Consider the following 22114-nt stretch of genomic DNA (forward strand, 5'->3'; position numbering starts at 1 on the left):
TTCAAGTATTTATCCAATTCCCTTTTGAAGGCTACTATTGACTCGATCCACCACCTTTTATTTATTTTATTTATCTAGTTAAGTAATTTTAACATGTGCTAACAATTGTCTCCCAAACTCCTAGATTGGGAACAAGCCCTTCCATTGACCACTCTGCCAGTAATATACATGCGCTACATTTTGAGAGGGGGAGAGAAAAGAGGTAATGGGAAAGGAAAGGCCAGGCCATTGCATTTTGGCAAGAAGCTGTTATTACTGTGCAGATCTGCTTCCCGCCCGCCCCCATCACATCACAGTTTGTACCAATTTACATGTACATTTTGAAATTTTCCAGGGAATGGGTGTCCCGGGACCCCTTGAATAACAACACATGTCTAGTGGAGAGAAACAGAGTTAACGTTTCAGGTCTGGGACCCTTCATCAGAACTGGAAAAAGCTGGATATGCAACAGCTTTTTCCAGTTCTGATGAAGGGTCCCAGATCAGAAACGTTAACTCGGTTTCTCTCTCCATGGATGCTGCCTGGCCTGCTGAGTTTTTCCAGCGTTTTCTGTTGTTATTTCAGATTTCCAGCATCCGCAGTATTTTGCTATTATAACCCACTTCTAGTGTTTGATTATGGCAATCCAAAAACAGGAGGCAGGCGTGTCACAGAGCAATTCTTATAAGGGCTCCCAAACTACTTCCGCTGGTCCAGTAGTCAGGGTGGTGGAAAGAGCACTTTTGTTGACTCGTGTCATTTTGCTGGAAAGAGGTTAATAATCTTATATACATTAGACAACCAGGGTTCCTGCTCCTGACCATTATCCAGTGAGTGCCTGTTGAATAATGCATGCATGGGGATTTTGGGTAAAGATCAGGCTTCACGGTGATGTCCCATGGTCAAACAGACTACTAACACTCACTTTTTAATGCTCATTTGGATAGAATACTAAAGGATTGATGACAATTGTAGTACTTACCCAGTACGAGTCTGCAACTTCAGGGGAGAGTTTTCATTAAAACCAAAGAATGGTTCAGGGCTGCTATAATTGCTGCCCATACGAGGCCTCAATTGAAGAAATGGTCATTAAATCTGTACATATATGAAAGCAATTTTCATGCATTTTAACATACAGTTTGTGAATGCCACTGTCCAGAGAGAGCAATTCAATGTTTGAAAAGCTGAAATGAATTGCTGTGATACTTATGCATTTGCACTTGATAGTGAGAGGCACTTATGCATTTGCACTTGATAGTGAGAGGCACAATGTGCCTACCTCAGCTTTGAACCTATTGTGATTAGCTTCGGATCAGAGTAATATGAACGGTTTCTTAAATCACCTGTGTAGTAATACAAAAGTCACTATTTTGTGTGTGTATGTGAGTTTAAAAAGAATAAAACCCAGAGATTTTGTTTTTCCCCCAAATTGCAATGTTCTATCACAGAAAAATAACAAGTTTTATAACTAGACAATAATGAAGGCAATAATTCTACAATATTACAAATCTATGTATTCACACCTGTTGGTGATGGTGGCAGATTACTCAGATCCACAGGCTCCCCACTGTCCAAAGCTTTTATTGCAACATCAAACTTCTGAAGAAACATGAAATGGAAAACACTTACACTTTTAAATCTATTATATATTAAAAATGGTACGTGGTCGCCACAGTCCAAAATAATTGCATCTGTAGGTGGAGCTGTATGCATAACATTACATGACAGAGCCATCCGAGATAAAAATAGCCTTTGTAGCCACAAGGAAAATGTATAGCACCTGAAGGTTTGTGAAAATTAAAATCATGGGAAACACACACTACTTAAATACAATGCACAGCATACTTCAAAACAAAATTTCAGATTTCCTCCAAGTTCACAAATGGTAGGTAGAAAAAACTACTGCATATTGGCCATTTTTCCATATTTGTTGGCTTATGAAACCTACTCTATTGTAAACATGATGGTTTCCTCCAACAGCACAGATGTCAGATACATCCAATGAATCAGACATTCTAAAATGAAAAGATTTTAAACTACCGTATCTTCCAATAGATTTGAAAATAAATATTTTATTGGCATAATTGTTTCCTATATTAACGGTTAAGAAATCCTTGTGGTACTCAACCAAAGTTTTGACATGATAGTGTCAAGACTTTATAGTGCTCACATGCAATAAAGCAATAGTCACCAAATCAGTGATCTCACCAGTCTGATTTCTCAACCAAAAAAACCCACACAGAATTGGTCATGGCATTGCTCACAGCTAACTTGAATGATGTACTAAAGCAAAATATTGCAGCTGCTGCAAATCTGAAATGAAAACAGAAAATGCTGCAAACCATCAGCAGGTCAGGTAACATCTGTGGAGAGAGAAACAGAGTTAACGTTTGAGGTCGATGATCTTTCATCAGAACCACTGACCTGAAACGTTAGCTGTTTCTCTCTCCACAGATGCTGCTGACACACCGAGACTTTCCAGCATTTTCTGTTTTTATTTCCGATGATACACTGTTTTATATGGATAGGGGAGTTTCAAAATATATTATTCTGCAACAGTAGAGCTGTTTTCCTTCAAAGCCACAAAGCCCAATTATTGTTCAGTAAACAGAGGGTCAAGTCAGAGTTTAACTGTTAATCGCTGCTTGTTCAGAGAACTAGAGATTGGAATGTGTTCATCGGTTTTGGGCTGCAGGTCAAAAGCAGCCAGCATTTTTAGACTATTTTGCATCTGTAATAAACAGTGATGTCTGCTAGACTAACCATTTTTTCATATATATGTTAAATATATTTTACAATGAATCTACTCAGTTTTTAAACTGAGAAATATTTCATGGCTGCTGATGTACTACAATGTGTTTGTAAATTAATTTTTCTGTCTTCCCCAGGTCTTTTTGCAGCATACTCTTCCCAAAAAATATGGTTGGATAACTGATCCCAAGTCTCAACCAATGCCACTCTTAATTGCCTATTGAAAAGTTGAGTGTAGCTCGGGCAATTCTGATTTTCCCTTCCTCCCTCTGGGATGGTGCCTGGTCTCTACTGTCACTTCCTTTGTTGGCACAATTGATATGATCTCATTTTTGATAGTCAGATATAAAACTTGTCAAACCACCCAATGGCATCGACAATTTCTATTATCACACAACTTTGCTACTCATCAGATATTTAACTATTTCACTAATACTAAAACACACCAGCGCCCATGAAGTAGTCTCTGCTGATGGTAGATTCAAAATGTTGAAAAATGGAATCAAATGTAAACATTTTTCAGAAATGGGTTTTGTAATGGTTACATTTCAGCATATCTTCAATGCCAAATATTACGTTACTTTACAAGTCAATGGATTTATTTAAAAAAATGACAAAAGCTTTACTTTGCTGGTTTTCATGTATTCTTTAGCCTTTGTGATGTCTCCCTGCTGCTTTGCTCTCAGTGCAGCCAATTTATATTCCTTCTGTCTTCCAATCAATAATACTTTGGTCTTTGTATCATCACACCCTGCAAAGCATAAAAACAAAACTACCTTTAAAAAGCACTGTCAAATCAATCTGTAGCAAAACTGGCTTCAGATGACTGTTTCGGGTGGTATTCCTAATTTGCATTCAAGCTTAAATCAAAATTGATTGCCAAGACTGATATTGTGTCACATCAGACGGATATTGTGTCACATCAAACTAGTATAAGTTGACAAATTGCTTATGCTTCCAGCATTACCAACCCCCTCTCTCTCCCCCCAACAGTCACAAAAAATATCCTGCAACAAGTCGAGTAAGTTCACTTCCACACATGTATAATCTGCCCCATCATGGGCTCCACCTAATTTATTTAAATCAAGAGAAAGTCCTGCAAATTTATAATAATTTGATACAGTACCTGAGCCATCATTAATTGCTGTATCAGCAGTAGTGGATACATCAATGATCTCTGACTGAACAGAAGTTACAGACTCTGCAAGAATGCTGGCAGGTTCAGGCACTGAAGACTTCACCGGTAGTAGTGCCTCATTTGCTGGTGTTGGCATATCCTGACGTATTTCAGCTACTCTATCTTCCACATATTCTGCTTCCAAACTTTTTGCATTTAAGCCATCAGGTTGGGGTACTGTAGCACTGCTTTTACCAGTAGCCACTGCAGGAGGAATTTCTGCTTCCTCTATCTTTTTACCTTTCTTTGCAGAAACCAGCATAGTCTGTAATGTCTGTTAAACAGAGGAAACCAGATGAAGATCGTATAATGCTTGCTACATTATATTTAAATACAAATGTTAAAATTTACAAAATAGAAACATAGAAGATAGGAGCAGGAGTAGGCCATTCGGCCCCTCGAGCCTGCTCCGCCATTCAATGAGATCATGGCTGATCATCCAAATTCAGTACCCTGTCCCTGCCTTCTCCCCATATCCCTTGATCCCTTTAGCCTTAAGAAATATATCTAACTCCTTCTTGAATATATTTAATGAACTGGCCTCAACTGCCTTCTGTGGTAGAGAATTCCACAGGTTCACCACTCTCTGGGTGAAGAAATTCCTTCTCATCTCTGTCCTAAATGGCTTACCCCTTATCCTTAGACTCTGACCCCTGGTTCTGGACTCCCCCGCCTTCGGGAACATCCTTCCTGCATCTAGTCTGTCTAGTCCTGTCAGAATTTTAAGTTTCAATGATATCCCCTCTCATTCTTCTAAACTCCAACGAGTATAAGCCCAATCAACCCAATCTCTCCTCATACGTCATTCCTGCCATCCCAGGTAGCAGTCTGGTGAATCTTCGCTGCACTCCCTCCATGGCAAGAACATCCTTCCTCAGATAAGGCGACCAAAACTGCACACAATACTCAAGGTGTGGTCTCACCAAGGCCCTGTACAACTGCAGCAAGATATCCTTGTTCCTGTACTCAAACCCTCTCGTTATGAAGGTCAACATACCATTTGCCTTCTTAACCGCCTGCTGCACCTGCATGCTTACCTTCAGTGACTGGTGCACAAGGACACCCAGGTCTTGTTGCACTTCCCCTTCTCCCAATCTATTGCCGTTCAGATAATAATCTGCCTTCCTGTTTTTGCCACCAAAGTGGATAACCTCGCATTTATCCACATTATACTGCATCTGCCATGCATCTGCCCAATCACCCAACCTGTCCAAATCATACTGGAGTTTCTCGGCATCCTCCTCACAGCACACACGCCCGCCCAGCTTTGTGTCGTCTGCAAACATGGAGATATTACATTTAGTTCCCTCGTCTAGATCATCATTAATATATATTGTGAATAGCTGGGGTCCTAGGACCTATCCCTGCGGTACCCCACTAGTCACTGCCTGCCACTCGGAAAAAGACCCGTTTATTCCAACTCTTTGCTTCCTGTCTGCCAACCAGTTCTCTATCCAAGTCAGTACCTTGCCCCAATCCCATGTGCCTTAATTTTACACGCTAATCTCTTATGCGGGACCTTATCGAAAGCCTTCTGAAAGTCCAAATACACCACATCCACTGGTTCTCCCTTATCTATTCTACCAGTTACATTCTCAAAAAATTCCAGTAGATTAGTCAAGCACGATTTACCTTTTGTAAATCCATGTTGACTTTGTCCGATCCGGTCACTGTTTTCCATGTGCTCTGCTATAACATCTTTTATAATGGACTCTAGCATTTTCCCTACTACCGATGTCAGGATTACCGGTCTATAATTCCCCGTTTTCTCTCTACCACCTTTTTTGAATAGTGGGGTAACATTAGCTATACTCCAATCCATGGGAACTGTTCCAGAGTCTATAGAATTTTGGAAGATGACCAGCAATGCATCTACTATTTCTAGGGCCACTTCCTTAAGTACCCTAGGACGTAGATTATCAGGCCCTGGGGATTTATCAGCCTTCAATCCCGTCAATTTTCCTAACACCATTTCCCTACAATTACTGATTTCATTCAGTTCCTCCCTCTCATTAGACCCTATGTTCCCCGACATCTCTGGGAGGTTATGTGTGTCCTCCTTTGTGAAGACAGAACCAAAGTATGTATTTAATTGGTCTACCATTTCTTTGTTCCCCATTATAAGTTGCCCTGATTCTGACTGCAAGGGACCTACGCTTGACTTCACCAATCTTTTTCTCTTCACATATCTATAGAAGCTTTTACAGTCAGTTTTTATGTTCCCTGCAAGCTTACTCTCATACTCTATTTTCCCTCTTTTAATTAATCGCTTTGTCCTCCTTTGCTGAATCCTAAACTGCTCCCAATCCTCAGGTTTACTGCTTTTTCTGGCCAATTTATATGTCCTCTCCTTGGATCTTATGCTATCCCTAATTTCCCTTGTTAGCCACAGTTGAGTCACCTTTTTTGTTTTATTTTTATGCCAAACAGTGATGAACAAATTCTGTAGTTCATCCATGTGATCTTTAAATGTTTGCCATTGCCTATCCACCGTCAACCCTTTGAGTGACATTCCCCAATCAATCCTACCCAACTCGTGCCTCATACCATCGTAGTTTCTTTTATTTAAATTCAGGGCCCTAGTCTCTGAGTCAACTACTTCACTCTCCATCTTAATGAAAAATTCTATCATATTATGATCACGCCGCTCCAAGGGGCCTCGCACAACAGGATTGCTAATTATTCCTTTCTCATTACATAATACCCAGTCTAAGATGGCCGGATCTCTAGTTGGTTCCTCGACATATTGGTCCAGGAAACCATCCCGTATACACTCCAGGAATTCCTCCTCCACAGTATTGTTACTAATTTGGTTAGCCCAATCTATATGTAGATTAAAGTCACCCATGATAACTGCTATGCCCTTATTGCACGCGTCTCTAATTTCCCGTTAATGCCATCCCCAACCTCAGCATTACTGTTTGGGGGTCTGTATACAAATCCCACTAACGTTTTCTGCCCCTTGGTATTTCTCAGCTCTACGCATACAGATTCCACATCAGAGCTAATATCCTTCCTTACAATTGTGTTAATCTCCTCTTTAACCAGTAATGTTACCCCACCTCCCTTTCCTTTTTGCCTATCTTTCCTGAATATTGAATACCCCTGGATGTTGAGTTCCCAGCCTTGGTCACCCTGGAGTCATGTTTCCGTAATCCCAATATCATATCCGTTTACATCTATTTGCGCAGTTAATTCATCCACCTTATTACGAATGCTCCTCGCATTAAGACACAAAGCCTTCAGGCTTGTTTTTTTAACACTTTTAGAATTATTTACTGTGGCCATGTTTGATTTAAACCCTTGATTTCTCTGACTGCCACTTTTGCTTTTCTCCTTCTTGTCTTTTGCTTCTATCCTTGTTTCCCTTTCCTCTGTCTCCCTGCACAGGTTCCCAACCCCCTGCCATTTTAGTTTAAACACTCCCCCACAGCACTAGCAAACACTCCCCCTAGGACATCGGTCCCGGTCCTGCCCAGGTGCAAACCGTCCAGTTTGTACTGGTCCCACCTCCCCCAGAACCGGTTCCAATGTCCCAGGAATTTGAATCCCTCCCCCTTGCACCATTCCTCTAGCAACATATTCAACTGAAATATCCTTCTATTTCTACTCTGACTAGCACGTGGCACTGGTAGCAATCCTGAGATTACTACCTTTGAGGTCCTATTTTTTAAATTTACCTCCTAACTCCCTATATTCAACTTTTAGGACCTCATCACGGTTTTTACCTATATCGTTGGTGCCTATATGCACCACGACAACTGGCTGTTCACCCTCCCCTTCCAAAATGCTCTGCAGCCACTCAGAGACATCCTTGACCCTTGCACCAGGAAGGCAACATACCATCCTGGAGTCTCGTTTGCAACCGCAGAAACGCCTATCTATTCCCCTTACAATAGAATCCCCTATTACTATAGCTCTCCCACTCTTTTTCCTCCCATCCTGTGCAGCAGAACCACCCACGGTGCCAGGAAGTTGGCTTCTGCTGTCTTCCCCCGATAAGCCATCTCCCTCAACAATATCCAAAGCAGTATATCTGTTTGAGAGGGGGATGGCCACAGGGGACCTCTGCGCCTACTACTCTGCCTGGCAGTCACCCATTCCCTTCCTGCCTGTGCAGCCTTTACCTGCGGTGTGACCAACTCATTAAACGTGCTATCCACGACGTCCTCAGCATCCAGTATGTATCCATTCGCAGCTCCAGCGCCGCAATGTGGTCTGCCAGTAGCTGCAGCTGGATACACTTCCCGCACACATGGTCGTCAGGGACACAGGAAGTGTCCCCGATTTCCCACATAGTGCAGGAGGAGCATACCACAGTGCCGAGCTGTGCATCCATGACTTACCCTTTCATTAATTCAAATTAAATTAAATCAAATCAATCCCAGCAATTACACTACAATTAAATGATATACTCAAGGGCCCTTGCTTACCAGCAGTCCCCGCTACACAACAGAGACCCTAGAAACTATAAACCACAAAATTTAAGTTTGGAAATGGTCATCTTTCTGACAAAACTACAAAAGGGTTTTGCAAATAACTGATCCAAACTATTTCAGTGAAGATGGAACAAACGTCTCCACAATATTCTTGAGAAATCACACTTCTAATTATGAACAGCTCCTATAGCAAATTAGAAAATAGGTTAAGAGAACACAACATAAGCTCTTGCTTTTACACCCAAAATGCCCAATTTTAGCTATGAAAGTACAATGACAGAGTAATAGGGTTATTACAAAGAATAATTTGAAAATGCCTTAGTGGATGAGTACATGAGTGCAAAAGAGATGTTAGGATTTAATGTTCAAGCAATGTAGAAGAAACTAACCAAAATAATCCCAGTAACAATACTGTCCTAGTGCAAACTGTCATTCAAGCAGTTCTGTTAACTCTTGGCCAATTCACTAAAAAGGAGACTCACAGCAACCTAGTTTAATCTTTTAGGTGGGGGTTAGACATGAACCAGCATTGGTATTTTGGCTGTGCTACAAAAACATGCTTCCCATCAACTGATTGTAAAGCAGCTCTGGCAACAGTCCTAGAGAAACCAGAACCACCCTAGCTTCATAGCTTAAAAGCTACATGGAAGATGGAATACAAATTATCAATAGTTTAAAGCATACCTTCAGCCCTCGTTCATATCTTCTCATTTTTGATGTTTCTCCAGTTTGCTTTGCATTACTAATTGCAACTCTATACATCTGAATGCGTTCTTCCAGTGTATCTTGCAATCCACCAGCATTCACAGGAACTGTACTTGACTTGGAAAAAGAAAATAACTTTCAGCAACTGGGTTACATTTTTCAGACCATATGCATAGGATTTCATTTTTACTTAAGTGATTTAACTTTTTGTAAATATATACAAGTCCTTTTTCTGTTCACTAAATATTTAGTCACCGATACAATGTAAATATTTAGGATTAAATAACCACTACTTCCTTCGCCTGGATAAGATACTCTGAAAACAATATCTAGCCTAAATCTGTCCAGGATTTTTTAAAAAGTGATCTGTGGCTTTATAAAATGGGTCAATATTATGTTCCACTTACCTGCAAAACACATTATTGTACTAATACTGTTAGTATAGGCTGTGTCAGTGTGATCTAATTATTTTCATAGCCTGACTGATATGCCTTGCTGTTTATACAGCTTTTTGAATAGATTTACTTAATACTGCTATATGGCATAACATAAGCTCCGCCACGGCAGTCAATTTTTACAACCCCATTTATAATGGATGCTTTATTCAAGGATAAACTGTACAGATTAAAATATAACCAGTGTAAAATAAAGATTAGGCTAGTTTTAAAATGTCACAAAGACCTCATGGAAGATATAGTGGGTTTATTTTACTGCGAGTCTGAACTGAGACCAAGTCATGCTAAGAATAACTAACCCAACTTCCTCTACAAGTTGCTAGAAATTAAGATGTCAATATTGTGATCCAGCTTCTGGCGCTATCCCATTGATAGCTGCTCAGTGCCATTTCTCTACTCATGTGGATTAAGAATTGCAATGCTGTTCATCAGAAGTTTCCCCCTTTGGAAAGGTAGTGTGTTTGAGACTGCAGAAATTCATAATCATACACCAACCATACTAGAGTCAGAGTCATTCTAGTACCACAGTAATCAAAGTTTAGGAGGCTTTTGCAACTGCAGTTCAAGTGATTTCTTTGTAAGAAAACACTTAATTTAGGAAAGTATATTTTTATTATTCTAAATTTCATGCGTCAAACGATGATTAACTTCTAAGACATTTGCAGCACTGCAAAAGATTTCTGAAACTGAAGGGTATCTGAACTCTCCCAATGACACTGCAGCTTACTTTGTAAAATTAAACTTCGGCTCTACAGGTTCTGCAGATAAAAGCACCACATGGTGTGGTACTAAGAAGTTTTTTTTTTTTTTTTTTTTTTTTTTTTTTTTTTAAGTACATAGTTTTAGAAAAGATACAAGAATAAGCTTTCCTTTTTAAAACTACAAAAAACAAGGTTTACCTGAGGCTGCAAAACAGTTAGTTGATTTATTGGTCCTGGAGTAGAGTCTGTGGGAACAGGTGAATTTGCAGGTGGTTCTTCCTCCTCCCCAACCACTTCCATCAGCTCTGCCTTAATTATAAAATAAATAATTTTCCTTATATGGTTTAAGCAGACAACTAAATACCACATATTTTTCTTTTGCACGCTATCCTTTGTTTACCATTATGCAATCCATTACTGTACCATTGACAAATTAACTGCTGCAAAATATAGTTTGCTTAATAGAAACAAAAATTCTCAATTAGAATATTAATATTGTAGGCCCTTCCCATACTTTAACCCTTTGGAAGCAATGTTCCCTCCAATTTTTTTGGGCCGCATGGCCCCTTTAATGGGCTGTGCAGTCCATTCAAAATTCCACACATGCGCGGTTTTTCCACTGAACAGCCAGTGAGCCGGCTATGTGGGTCCTCCAGAGCACTGATTGGCCACAACGCGCAGCTTAAAGGGAACATTGTTTGGAAAGCAAACAACAAGTTCAAGCTAGCAGAGGGGGAGGTGCTTTGCACAAGATTTGATTTGTGAAACAAAAACACGTGGAATCAATGGATATAATTTAACAGGCTGCATCCTGAGGTGGTTATATAAAAGGTTAACTCTGAGTAAAGAATTAACATATTTTGGCTTCAAAAATCTATTCTGAGAATAACCTGAATAAAAGAATCATCCATGGCTCCAAACATCTCCAGCTTATTTGAAGACATGATTAACACACACACATATGATAAGCTATAAGAGAAATGCCATAGTTCCAAATTGTTTACTAAAACAATTGCTATATGGATAACCAAGCTTTTTTTACCCAATGCCAGGTTGGCCAATTCTTAATTCACTGTGCAAAAGAGACACTACAACAATTTCCTACATGGCTTACTGGTTTAAAGCACCACCTGACAGGATTCTGAGCCAGCAAGGTGAAAGGTCTGCATGGAGCTGGGCGATTTCATCTGGACTAGGGGCTAGGAGACCGGGGGGGGGGGGGGGGGAGCGGGAATCAGCCACGATTCCTGCTTAGGACGCCTATCCAGTGACTCATTCTGGATAAGTGCACTTGTGTAAGCATCAGCTGAGGACATGTGACTCCACATTTAACTGAAAAGCCTGCTGACACTCATCATCTGAGTACACACAATGCCAGTACCTTCAAAAAGGAAGGGGAAAAAGGGAAGTAAATTAGAGTGAAAACGTTTGAAAAGAAAGCAACACTGCAGCTTTAAGCATAATAAATGGTATTTATGTACCGTGCAAAATGTTTAGAAATAACACTTAATGAAAAAAACTGAATTCCTCCAGTAGCCTATTAAAAATATCTATTTAAAAAAAGTTTTATCCAGAGATTAAATGTCAGAATTAACTCCATGACAACAATGAGACAATTTTTGTGTCTACGTTCGTAATGAAATATAAAGTTGTTCTATTACTGCAAACAGCAGAATATATGAAAACATGGAGTTCTTATTGGAACTCTAATGTATCACGGTCCTCAGTACTGTACTTATTTATTTTGTCCATATCCAAATGAGTTATGCCCTAAAGCTTCATTTACCAAGAGTTCTTCATCATTTTCCAAATCATCATGATCGTCAATGTCATCAACATCCTTCATACATTCCTCCGCCATTTGTTCTATATGGTCCATTGGCAAAGGCGCTGTGGATAAAATGCATAAGATCAGGGAAGATAGGCCCGGCTCACTAAATTTCTTAGAATCATAGAATGGTTACAGCACAGGAGGCCATTTGGCCCATCAAGCCTGTGCTGGCTCTCTGCAAGAGCACTTCAGCTAGTCCCACTCCCTCTCCCATTCCCCGTAGCCCTGCAAATTTTTTTCCCCTCAGGTACTTATCCAATTCCCTTTTGAAAGCCACAATCAAGTCTGCCTCCACCACCCTTTCAGGCAGTGAATTCCAGATCCTAATCACTCGCTGCGTAAAAAAGTTTTTCCTCATGTCACCTTTGGTTCTTTTGCCAATCACCTTGAATCCGTGTCCTCTTGTTCTCGACCCTTCCGCCAACGGAAACAGTTTCTCTATCTATTCTGTCTAGACCCCTCATGATTTTGAACACCTCCATCAATCTCTGATCGCAGGAGAACAACCCCAGCCTCTCTAGTCTATCCATGTAACTGAAGTCCCTCATCCCTGGAATCATTCTCGTAAATCTTTTCTGCACCCTCTGAGGCCTTCACATCCTTCCAAAAGTGCGGTGCCCAGAATTGGACACAATAATCCAGTTGAGGCCGAACCACTGTTTTATAAAGATTCATAATAACTTCCTTGCTTTTGTACTCTATGCCTATTTTTATGAAGCCTAGTGTCCCGTATGCTTTTTTAACTGTTGTCTCAACCTGCCCTGCCCTGCCACCTTCAATGATTTGTGCACATATACCCCCCCAGGTCTCTGTTCGTGCACCCCCCTTTCGAATTGTACCCTTCAGTTTATATTACCTCTCCTCATTCTTCCTACCAAAATGTATCACTTCGCACTTTTCTGTGTTAAATTTCATCTGCCACGTATCCGCCCATTCCACCAGCCTGTCTATGTCTTCCTGAAGTCTATCACTATCCTCCTCACTGTTCACTATACTGCCAAGTTTTGTCTCATCTGCAAATTTTGAAATTGTGCCATGTACTCTCAGGTCCAAGTCATTAATATACAACAAGAAAAGTAGTGGTGCCAGTACCGACCCCTGGGGAACACCACTGTATACCTTCATCCAGTCTGAAAAACAACCGGTCACCACTACTCTTTCCTGTCACTTAGCCAATTTCATATCCACGCTGCCACTGTCCCTTTTATTCCATGGGCTTCAACTTTGCTGGCAAGCCTATTATGTGGCACTTTATCAAACACCTTTTGGAAGTCCATATACATCACGTCAACCGCATTGCCCTCATCAACCCTCTCTGTTATTTCATCTAAAAACCTCGATCAAGTTAGTTAAACACGATTTGCCTTTAACAAATCCGTGCTGGCTTTCCTTAATTAATCCATGCTTGTCCAAGTGACTGTTAACTTTGACCCTGATTATAGTTTCCAAAAGCTTCCCCACTACCGAGGTTAAACTGACTGCCCTGTAGTTGCTGGATTTATCCTTACACCCTTTTTTGAACACATTTGCAATTCTCCAGTCCTCTGGCACCACCCCCGTATCTAAGGAGGATTGGAAGATTATAGCCAGTACCTCTGCGATTTCCTCCTTAATCTCCCTCAGCATCCTAGGATGCATCCCATCCAGTCCTGGTGACTTCTCAACTTTAAGTTCAGACAGCCTTTCTAGTACCTCCTCTTTATCAATTCTCATCTCATCCAGTATCTCCACTACCTCCTCCTTCACTATGACTTTGGCAGCATCTTCTTCCTTGGTGAAGACAGATGCAAAATACTCATTTAGTACCTCAGCTATGCTCTCTGCCTCCATGTGTAGGTCTCCTTTTTGGTCCCTAATCGGCCCCACCCCTGCTCCTACTACCCGTTTATTATTTATATATGCCTTCTTTTCTCAGTTTATTATGTCCTATTAAAATAGCTGTGTATTTGGTCCACTGGCAGAATACTCAACGATGGAAATTGCAGAACTGCTGGGTATTGTCACACAAGACCTAGCTGTGTGCCTCAGCTGCAGAAAACATAAATCAACAGCCAGTCAGCTGCAATATGCCAGAGGCTATTTTACACACCGATGGAAAACAGTTGGGCTATTAATTTCCTCTTGAAAAAGCTATTACAGTGCTAGAGCCAGCTTTAAGGTATAATCTGCCAATTTTAGTTTTCTCATTTATAGCACTATGTTCTTCATAAAGTGCTATCTTTACAGATGTTTGACTTTGAATAGCAAAAGAAAGCTGTATTTAGTGCTTTATGATGCAGAGTTTTTACAGTGATCAAATGCTGATTACTTTAACTTACTGGTACATTTCTAAATGCCATCACACATTAAAACATTATGCCCCAACGGTGACTATCCCACCCCAAAAAAACCCCAATAATTGTAAATGGATACCAGGAAGCAAATGCGAAGATGCAGAGTTTCAGAAAATTATTACAAACCACTTAAACTTTGCTTTCATGGTTCGCATTAGCATTCTAAGGGTTCACATGACTAGGTTAAAATGATTACCATGTATCTTAGTCCTTAAATCACAATCCTCTGCACTTGTTACAAAATACAGTTGGACTCATCATCTCCCCCATTCATACCATCTCCATTTCCCCTTCTGCCTCTCCCAAAAGGTACCATTGCTGTTTTTAGGTTTCAGTTACTCTCAATCCCCCCACACTCTATTCCCCGACACCTAACTTGACAACTGGAAAGACCAAAAAAGCTCATGTGCGGCAGACCTGACTAGGCACCAGAGCCAATACTGACAAATACATGAAGCTTCTAGAAGACAAAACAATGGATGCACAAATTAAAAAGGAAATGTATTCTACTGCACTCTCACACAATCCTTAATATTATAGTAAGAGATGCCTACACATTGTCTCCTATCCCAGTGTTGGCCAATAGAATTCTCTGACTAGCCACAGGTGTGCCTACACGTGACACTGTTTTAGCCAACTGCACTAATTTTAATAGAAAATGCCTTATACACAATACAGGTAAATGTAATTCACATGTATATTTTCTTAACAAATATATACCGCCATTCAGTGTAGAACTTTGCAATCTTTCTCTTTCAACAAAGTTTGGAATTCTGTAATCAATTTGTCAGAGAGAGCACATCTTAGTACAGTTTCTAGGTTTTTGTCCAGCAGTCGTGAGCGATACTTTTGACTTCATCAGGGTGGTTGCTAAGAATGTTGACTCGCACAAGATGTGCCAAACCCACCCCTACTCTCCATCTAGAACACGGTTGAATGCTGCTTGCCCTTTGCCAAGATGTGCACTTTGGAAGCTGCTCATCATCTGTGCTTGCTTTCTTCTGTTGCCCTGGAGCAGTTGTTCCAATTGTTTGAGCTGACTGCGATGACAGCTCCCCTCTCCATACATTGTTGCTGCTGTTTCCATGGTGCTGAAGTCCATCGTTTTCACCCGTGTTGCACAACATTTTAATAACCAATAAGCAGTAACCAAGGAAGTAAAGTACACATAATGATCAAAAAACACACACATTAGAAGAGAAGCCTTTTCACAAAATGTCTGCTCCAAGTTGTCTCTAACCAAAAGTTGCTATAACATTTAAGATTAGATGGCAATTCAGCAGAACGTCCTCCCTTTAACAGTTAATCAATTGGAGTTTTCATATGTTTTTCCAGGCAATTTTTCCTGAAACGTTTTCTTTTGCTTTCAGCTTCATCTCTTAAAATGTGAAATAATTAATGTCTTAGAAAGATGTCAAAGTTCAGTTGCTGACTTTTTCCCAATGAAAATATTACTACTTTTCAGGACAGCTCTTAAGTCTACACCATAACAAAAATAATTTACATTTGTATAGTGCTCATACCTTAAATGGGCTTAGCTTTCTTACTTTTCATTAAAATTTTTTAATGTAATTCCACTATTTAGACCAAGTATTTAACTTAGAGAACTTATTTTAAAAATGAAAGTGTTCAGGATGTAATAGCAGTTTTTAATTACAACCAAGGATTAACCAGAAAAGTAGATGATAAATACAGATTATATTAACTTTTTCCTTTGGGCTTTGGTTTAGTGACAGGCTTCTTTCCAGTTATTTCAGCTAATTCTGCTTCCAGATCTCCATCGTCACCATCCTCTTCTGTATCCATCATCATATCTTCAGATGAAAAGTCTACAAACAGGCCAAGCTGTGTCAAAGAGAGTAAGAACATCAGTGTCACAAGACTCTCACAGATGCCTATTAAACTAAAATATACAGTGAAGTTATTTTCAATTATACACAAACATTAAATTAGCAGCCCCTCTCATCGCAAGTTGTCACATTCTTTGTCTAAAATTGTATATTCTCACCCAGTTAAATGGTAAACATTATCACACCATCATTCCTAGTAAGCTATAATGTACACATATTAAGTAAACAGTTGTGTCAGTGAGGTCCACCCTACAATCTAATCTTGAAATTACAAGAATATTCAAAAATCACTCCTGCGTCACTATTTCTCTTCAGGATTTTATCAGATCTTCTCAACTTAACTCATCACAAATCAGGCATCAAACCTGGAGCCATCCTGGTCTGTAACATTCAATACCACACCAGTTGTTTGGAGGCCCGGGCAGAATTTACCCATTTAGCTATTAGGCAAGCAATACAGAGACTGTTTTTCTTTTACATAAGAACATAAGACATAGGAGCAGGAGGTCATTTGGCCCCTCGAGCCTGCTCCACCATTCAATAAGATCATGGCTGATCTGACCTTGGCCTAACTCCACTTCCCCGCCCGCTCCCCATAACCCTTCACTCCCTTACCTTTCAAAAATCTATCTCCACCTTAAATATATTCAATGATCCAGCCTCCACAGCTCTCTGGGGAAGAGAATTCCAAAGATTCACGACCCTCCGAGAAGAAATTCCTCATTTACGATTTAAAAGTGTGCCCCCTTATTCTGAAATTATGCCCCCTAGTTCTAGATTCCCCCACGAGGGGAAAACATCCTCTCTGCATCTACCCTGTCAAGCCCCTTCAGAATCTTATGTTTCAATAAGATCCCCTCTCATTCTTCTAAACTCCAGTGAGTATAGGCCCAACCTGCTCAACCTTTCTTCATAAGACAACCCCTTCATCTCCGGAATCAACCTCGGGAACCTTCTCTGAACTGCCTCCAATGCAAGTATATCCTTCCTTAAATAAGGAGACCAAAACTGTCCGCAGTGCTCCAGGTGTGGTCTCACTGATGCTCTGTACAGTTGTAACAGGACTTTCCTACTTTTATACTCCATTCCCTTTGCAATAAAGGCCAACATTCCATTTGCCTTCCTAATTACTTGCTGTACCTGCATGCTAACTTTTTGTGACTCATGTACAAGAACCCCCAGATCCCTCTGTACCTCAGCATTTTGTAATCTCTCCCCATTTAAATAATAATTAGCTTGTTTATTTTTCCTACCAAAGTGGATAACCTCACATTTTCCCACATTAAACTCCATCTGCCAGATTTTTGCCCACTCACTTAGCCTATCTATATCCTTTTGGAGATTCCTTGTGTCCTCCACACAATTTGCTCTCCCACCTATCTTTGTATCAGCAGCAAATTTGGCTACATTACACTCAGTCCCTTCATCCAAGTCATTAATATAGATTGTAAATAGTTGAGGCCCCAGCACTGATCCCTGCGGCACCCCACTAGTTACAGTTTGCCAACCTGAAAATGACCCATTTATCCCGACTCTGTTTTCTGTTGGTTAGCCAATCCTCTATCCATGTTAATATATTACCCCCAACCCCGTAAGCTCTTATCTTGTGTAGTAACCTTTTATGTGGCACCTTATCGAATGCCTTCTGGAAATCCAAATACACCACATCTACTGGTTCCCCTTTATCCACCCTGCTTGCTGCATCCTCAAAGAACTCCAGCAAATTTGTTAAACATGATTTCTCTTTCATAAAACCATGCTGACTCTGCTCGACTATATTATGATTTTCTAAATGTCCTGCTATCACTTCCTTAATGATGGACTCCAGCATTTTCCCAATGACAGATGTTATGCTAACTGGTCGATAGTTGCCTGCTTTCTGTCTCCCTTCTTTCTTAAATAGGGGCGTTATATTTGCGGTTTTCCAGTCCGCTGGGACCTCTCCAGAATCCAGGGAATTTTGGTAGATTACAACCAATGCATCCACTATCTCTGCAGTCACCTCTTAAGATTCTAGGATGCAGGCTATTGGGTCCAGGGGACTTGTCCACCTTTAGTCCCATTAGTTTGCCTAGAACTTTCTCTCTAGTGATAGTGATTGTTTTAAGTTCCCCCCCCCCCCCCAATAGCCCCTTGATTATCCATTATTGGGATGCTTTTAGTGTCTACTACCGTGAAGACCGATACAAAATATTTGTTCAAAGTCTCCGCCATTTCCCTGTTTCCCATTATTAATTCCCCAGATTCATCTTCTAGGGGACCAACGTTTATTTTAGCTACTCTCTTCCTTTTTATATACCTGTAGAAGCGCTTACTGTCTGTTTTTATATTTCTTGCTAGCTTACTCTCATAAGCTATCTTCTCTATCATTTTTTAGTCGTCCTTTGCTGGTTTTTAAAAATCCTTTACTTCCTTAGTTAGCCACGGATGGTTCATCCTTCTCAGTCTTTTTTTCCTCACTGGAATATAGCTTTGCTGAGAGTTATGAAATATCTCCTTAAATGTTTGCCACTGCTTTTCTACAGTCTTACCCTGTAATATATTTTCCCAGTCCACTTTAACCAAGTCTGCCTTCATATCTTTGTAATTACCTTTGTTTAAGTTCAGGACACCAGTTTGAGACCTAGCTTTCTCACCCTCAAACTAAATTTGAAATTCTACCATGCTACGATCACTCTTCCCAAGAGGATCCTTCACTTCGAGATCATTAATTAATCCAGCCTCGTTACACATTACCAGATCTAAAATAGTCTTCTCCCTGGTTGGTTTCACAACATATTGTTCCAAGAAACCAAACCATCTAAGAACTCTTCCACAAGTCTACCTTTGCCAATTTGCTTTGTCCAATCAATATGAAAATTAAAATCTCCCATGATTATAGTCGGACCTTTCTTACAAGCCTCTATTATTTCTTGATTTATACTCTGTCCTAGAGTGTCTGGGGGCCTGTAGACCACTCCCACCAGTGACTTTATTTCTCATCTCCACCCAAACTGATTCTACATCTTGATCTTCTAGGCCAATATCATATCATTACTGCACTGATCTCATCCCTTATTAACAGAGCTACACCATCTCCTTTTCCTTTCTGCCTATCCTTACGAAATGGCAAATACCCCTGAATATTCAGTTCCCAGCCTTGGTCACCTTGCAACCACATCTCTATAATGGCTATCAGATCATGCCCATTTATTTCTATTTGTGCTGTCAACTCATCTATCTTATTACAAATGCTGCATGTGTTCAGATATAGAGCTTTTAATTTTGTCCTTTTACCATTTTTCCCTACTCTGACCCCTCTTTCTGATGCACTCGTGTATACGCTCTGTCCCTTCCCATCACACTCTGGTTATCATTACCCCTATTGCTACCCTGCACTTTTGCCTTCTCATTTTTCTTTGACTTTTTTAATTTCCGCTCAGCATATCTCCCCACCACTATTTATTCGTTAGGCAAGGCTAGCATTTATTGCCTATCAACCACTATGCTACTGTTCCCGATAAGCATATCTTAATCTGCCTGTAAGGACCCCATATATATATATATAATAAAGCAATGCAAATTTTACATCTGAATTGAATTGCCCTGCCATGCAATGTATAATACCCACCTGCAACTGATAAAAGCAATCTTGAAAAGTGCTAACCAATATATGTCAGCCACCATCACTATTTAGCAAACAATATTGTTATTGTAAACTGTCTGGAAATATTACCTGCATCCATGTACCGCCTAGCTTACCAGAAAGCAAACCAAAATGAAAAAAAATTGAAAAAAGGTAAAATAAAAACCAAAACATCAGCAAATATACACAGAAATTTACTTTTAAAATTGCATCATACAGGAACTCAGTGATGTATTGATTTAGAACTGGTCTTTCACCACTGGTCCTGGATTCAAATCAAGCTCAGACAAATGGGACAAAAGTCCCCTCTGTCTGCAGCCTGTACAAGCCCTATTTGAAATAAGTTTGGGTAGGCTCAATCTAGTTCCTAGTAAGCATAGCCCTACAACTAATTGGCAATCTCACTCAAAGGATAAATTAAAAAAAGATAGCTGGTGTGGGAAATGAAACTGTCTCGCTGGTACAGTAGGGGTGCTTTTCTGGGGTTGGGATTGAGGCATGCTGTTGGGGCAGAGTCGAACAAGCTGTATTCTGCATCCAGTTGTGCCTGGGAGTGCTTGATGCTGACTGAAATAGGAAAAGCTCTATTCCCCAGCACCAACATCCCTCACCTTGATGAGTGCAAACCACATACTATCATTTACTTGACATATAGCACCATTCCTTCATTGTCACCGGCTCAAAATCTTGGAATTCCCTGCCTAACACCATCATGGGAGCACCATCACCACAAGGGCTGCAGCAATCCAAGGCAGCCCAGAACAATCATCTCAGGGCAATGAGGATGGTCAATAAATGCAACCTTGCTGGGGTCACTCACATCCCTGGAACAAAAGTATACAACAGAATTTTTTTTGCTGGATATCATTCTTTACATTGCTCTGAAATGTGTGCAATAACATCCCACCCAAGCATGGTATAAACAGGATATTTCCTGGCAGTTTGCAAAATTTAGACGGGCATCTCTCCCTTCCATGTTGTTCCTTTTTAAAATAGCAGCAAGTGCAAGCATATCAAATCGCTGTCAACATAAAGATGCACTGAAAAAAAACCTTAAAAGCTTTGGTAGAACAATTTAACTTGTCTAGGATTATTGCAAAACGTCATGCAATTGGTAACAGGACGTGTTTGATAAACAAACTGCAGCAAACCCACCAATGACAGTGTGAAACTCCGCAAACATCTCACTGCCCCCTCCCCATCTCCAATTAGACTCGCAGTCACTGCTGGAAACACTCCAAAAAACAAACCCCAAGCGGTTTCATTCTTCGATGCACCTACCTGTTTAGCTGCTGCTGCGCCCTGGCCTTTGGCCGGCGGCTTCTTTCTGTTTTTGACAGCAAACATGGTGCATCCGACAGGCGGCAAGTTTGTACAACTCGCCCCGGGGCCCCAGAAACTTACAAACACCTCCACAGACTGTCAAGATTTCTTTTTTTAAATAACCCCGACTGAAGGTTGCAAGGGGAGCAGTGAGGCTGAGTGACTGGAAGGTCTGCGTGCCCACACTGAGGGAGGCCCGGGACAAGATCGGTACCGCCTCCTTCATCCGACACACGGCCCGTCTCCAGGCTGCCGCCGCGCAGACTCAGTACGCTCACTGATGCTCCTTTCCGGTCCGCTGAAGCTCCCCATTGGCCTGTGTGGAGCTGCTGCTGTCTGTAATCCTGCCAGTAGACTGGTGTACTCTTTTGGTGCACACGATAAACTGTAACTTAAAAAAACATTAAAGAAAACGTAACAACTTAAATTAAAATTTGGTTGGCCGGGGGTGATGATGCATTCCAGTCCCTGCGGTGCCCACCGGTCATAAATGTTAGAAACTAGGGAGTGCCTAAAAATGTATATAGCTTTTAAATTATATAAGTTTCGTTTTCCTGGGAAGCTTGCATTAGAATTTGAGACAGTCTTTTTAATCAGTTAGATTAGGTGAAACATAAACATTCCACACGGGGGGCCCATAGGATGGTCCTGCCAGGTTAGTTATCTGTTGTTTGTAAGTTAGGGTTTTGACTTTGTTAATGTATCTTTAATTTGGCCAGTGAAGGCCCAGCCTATGTTTCCTCCATTATTACTAATAACCATATTATAATCTCCACAGTTAGAATTTTGAGTTTGTTTAGCAGAACTGCTTGTGAAGATAATTAAAAGTTAATTAGGAAAAGACATAGAATGAAAGGAATTTGAGGAGGATAAGTTATCCATCTTAGAATGGGCCATTTGCTAGATGACGGTGAGATAGCGACTGGTTAATGTGCGACAGCTCTG

General features: G+C 40.6%; 1 protein-coding gene across 8 annotated transcripts in view; it reads right to left on the minus strand.

Annotated features, from left to right (window-relative positions):
• cc2d1b (coiled-coil and C2 domain containing 1B) overlaps positions 1-21519 on the minus strand; it is a 62453-nt gene extending 40934 nt beyond the window's left edge. For 4 of the 8 annotated variants that reach the window (XM_085982962.1, XM_085982957.1, XM_085982961.1 and 1 more), the window contains exons 1-8: positions 21128-21518; positions 16078-16216; positions 11994-12097; positions 10406-10516; positions 9031-9168; positions 3857-4181; positions 3357-3481; positions 1503-1578 (exon numbers count right to left, since the gene is read on the minus strand). In XM_085982962.1, coding sequence (XP_085839088.1) covers positions 1503-1578; positions 3357-3481; positions 3857-4181; positions 9031-9168; positions 10406-10516; positions 11994-12097; positions 16078-16216; positions 21128-21193 — 1084 coding nt within the window. In that variant the 5' untranslated portion in view covers positions 21194-21518. Of the gene's footprint in view, positions 1-1502; positions 1579-3356; positions 3482-3856; positions 4182-9030; positions 9169-10405; positions 10517-11993; positions 12098-16077; positions 16217-21127 lie in introns of all 8 variants that reach the window. The other 4 variants (XR_015077698.1, XM_085982960.1, XM_085982955.1 and 1 more) reach the window with 3 other exon arrangements.
• Positions 21520-22114: the final 595 nt, after the last annotated feature.

Source organism: Somniosus microcephalus, chromosome 3, assembly GCF_052327205.1.
Source record: "Somniosus microcephalus isolate GS21.2 chromosome 3, FLI_Smic_1.0, whole genome shotgun sequence".
Taxonomy (NCBI): Eukaryota; Metazoa; Chordata; class Chondrichthyes; order Squaliformes; family Somniosidae; genus Somniosus; species Somniosus microcephalus.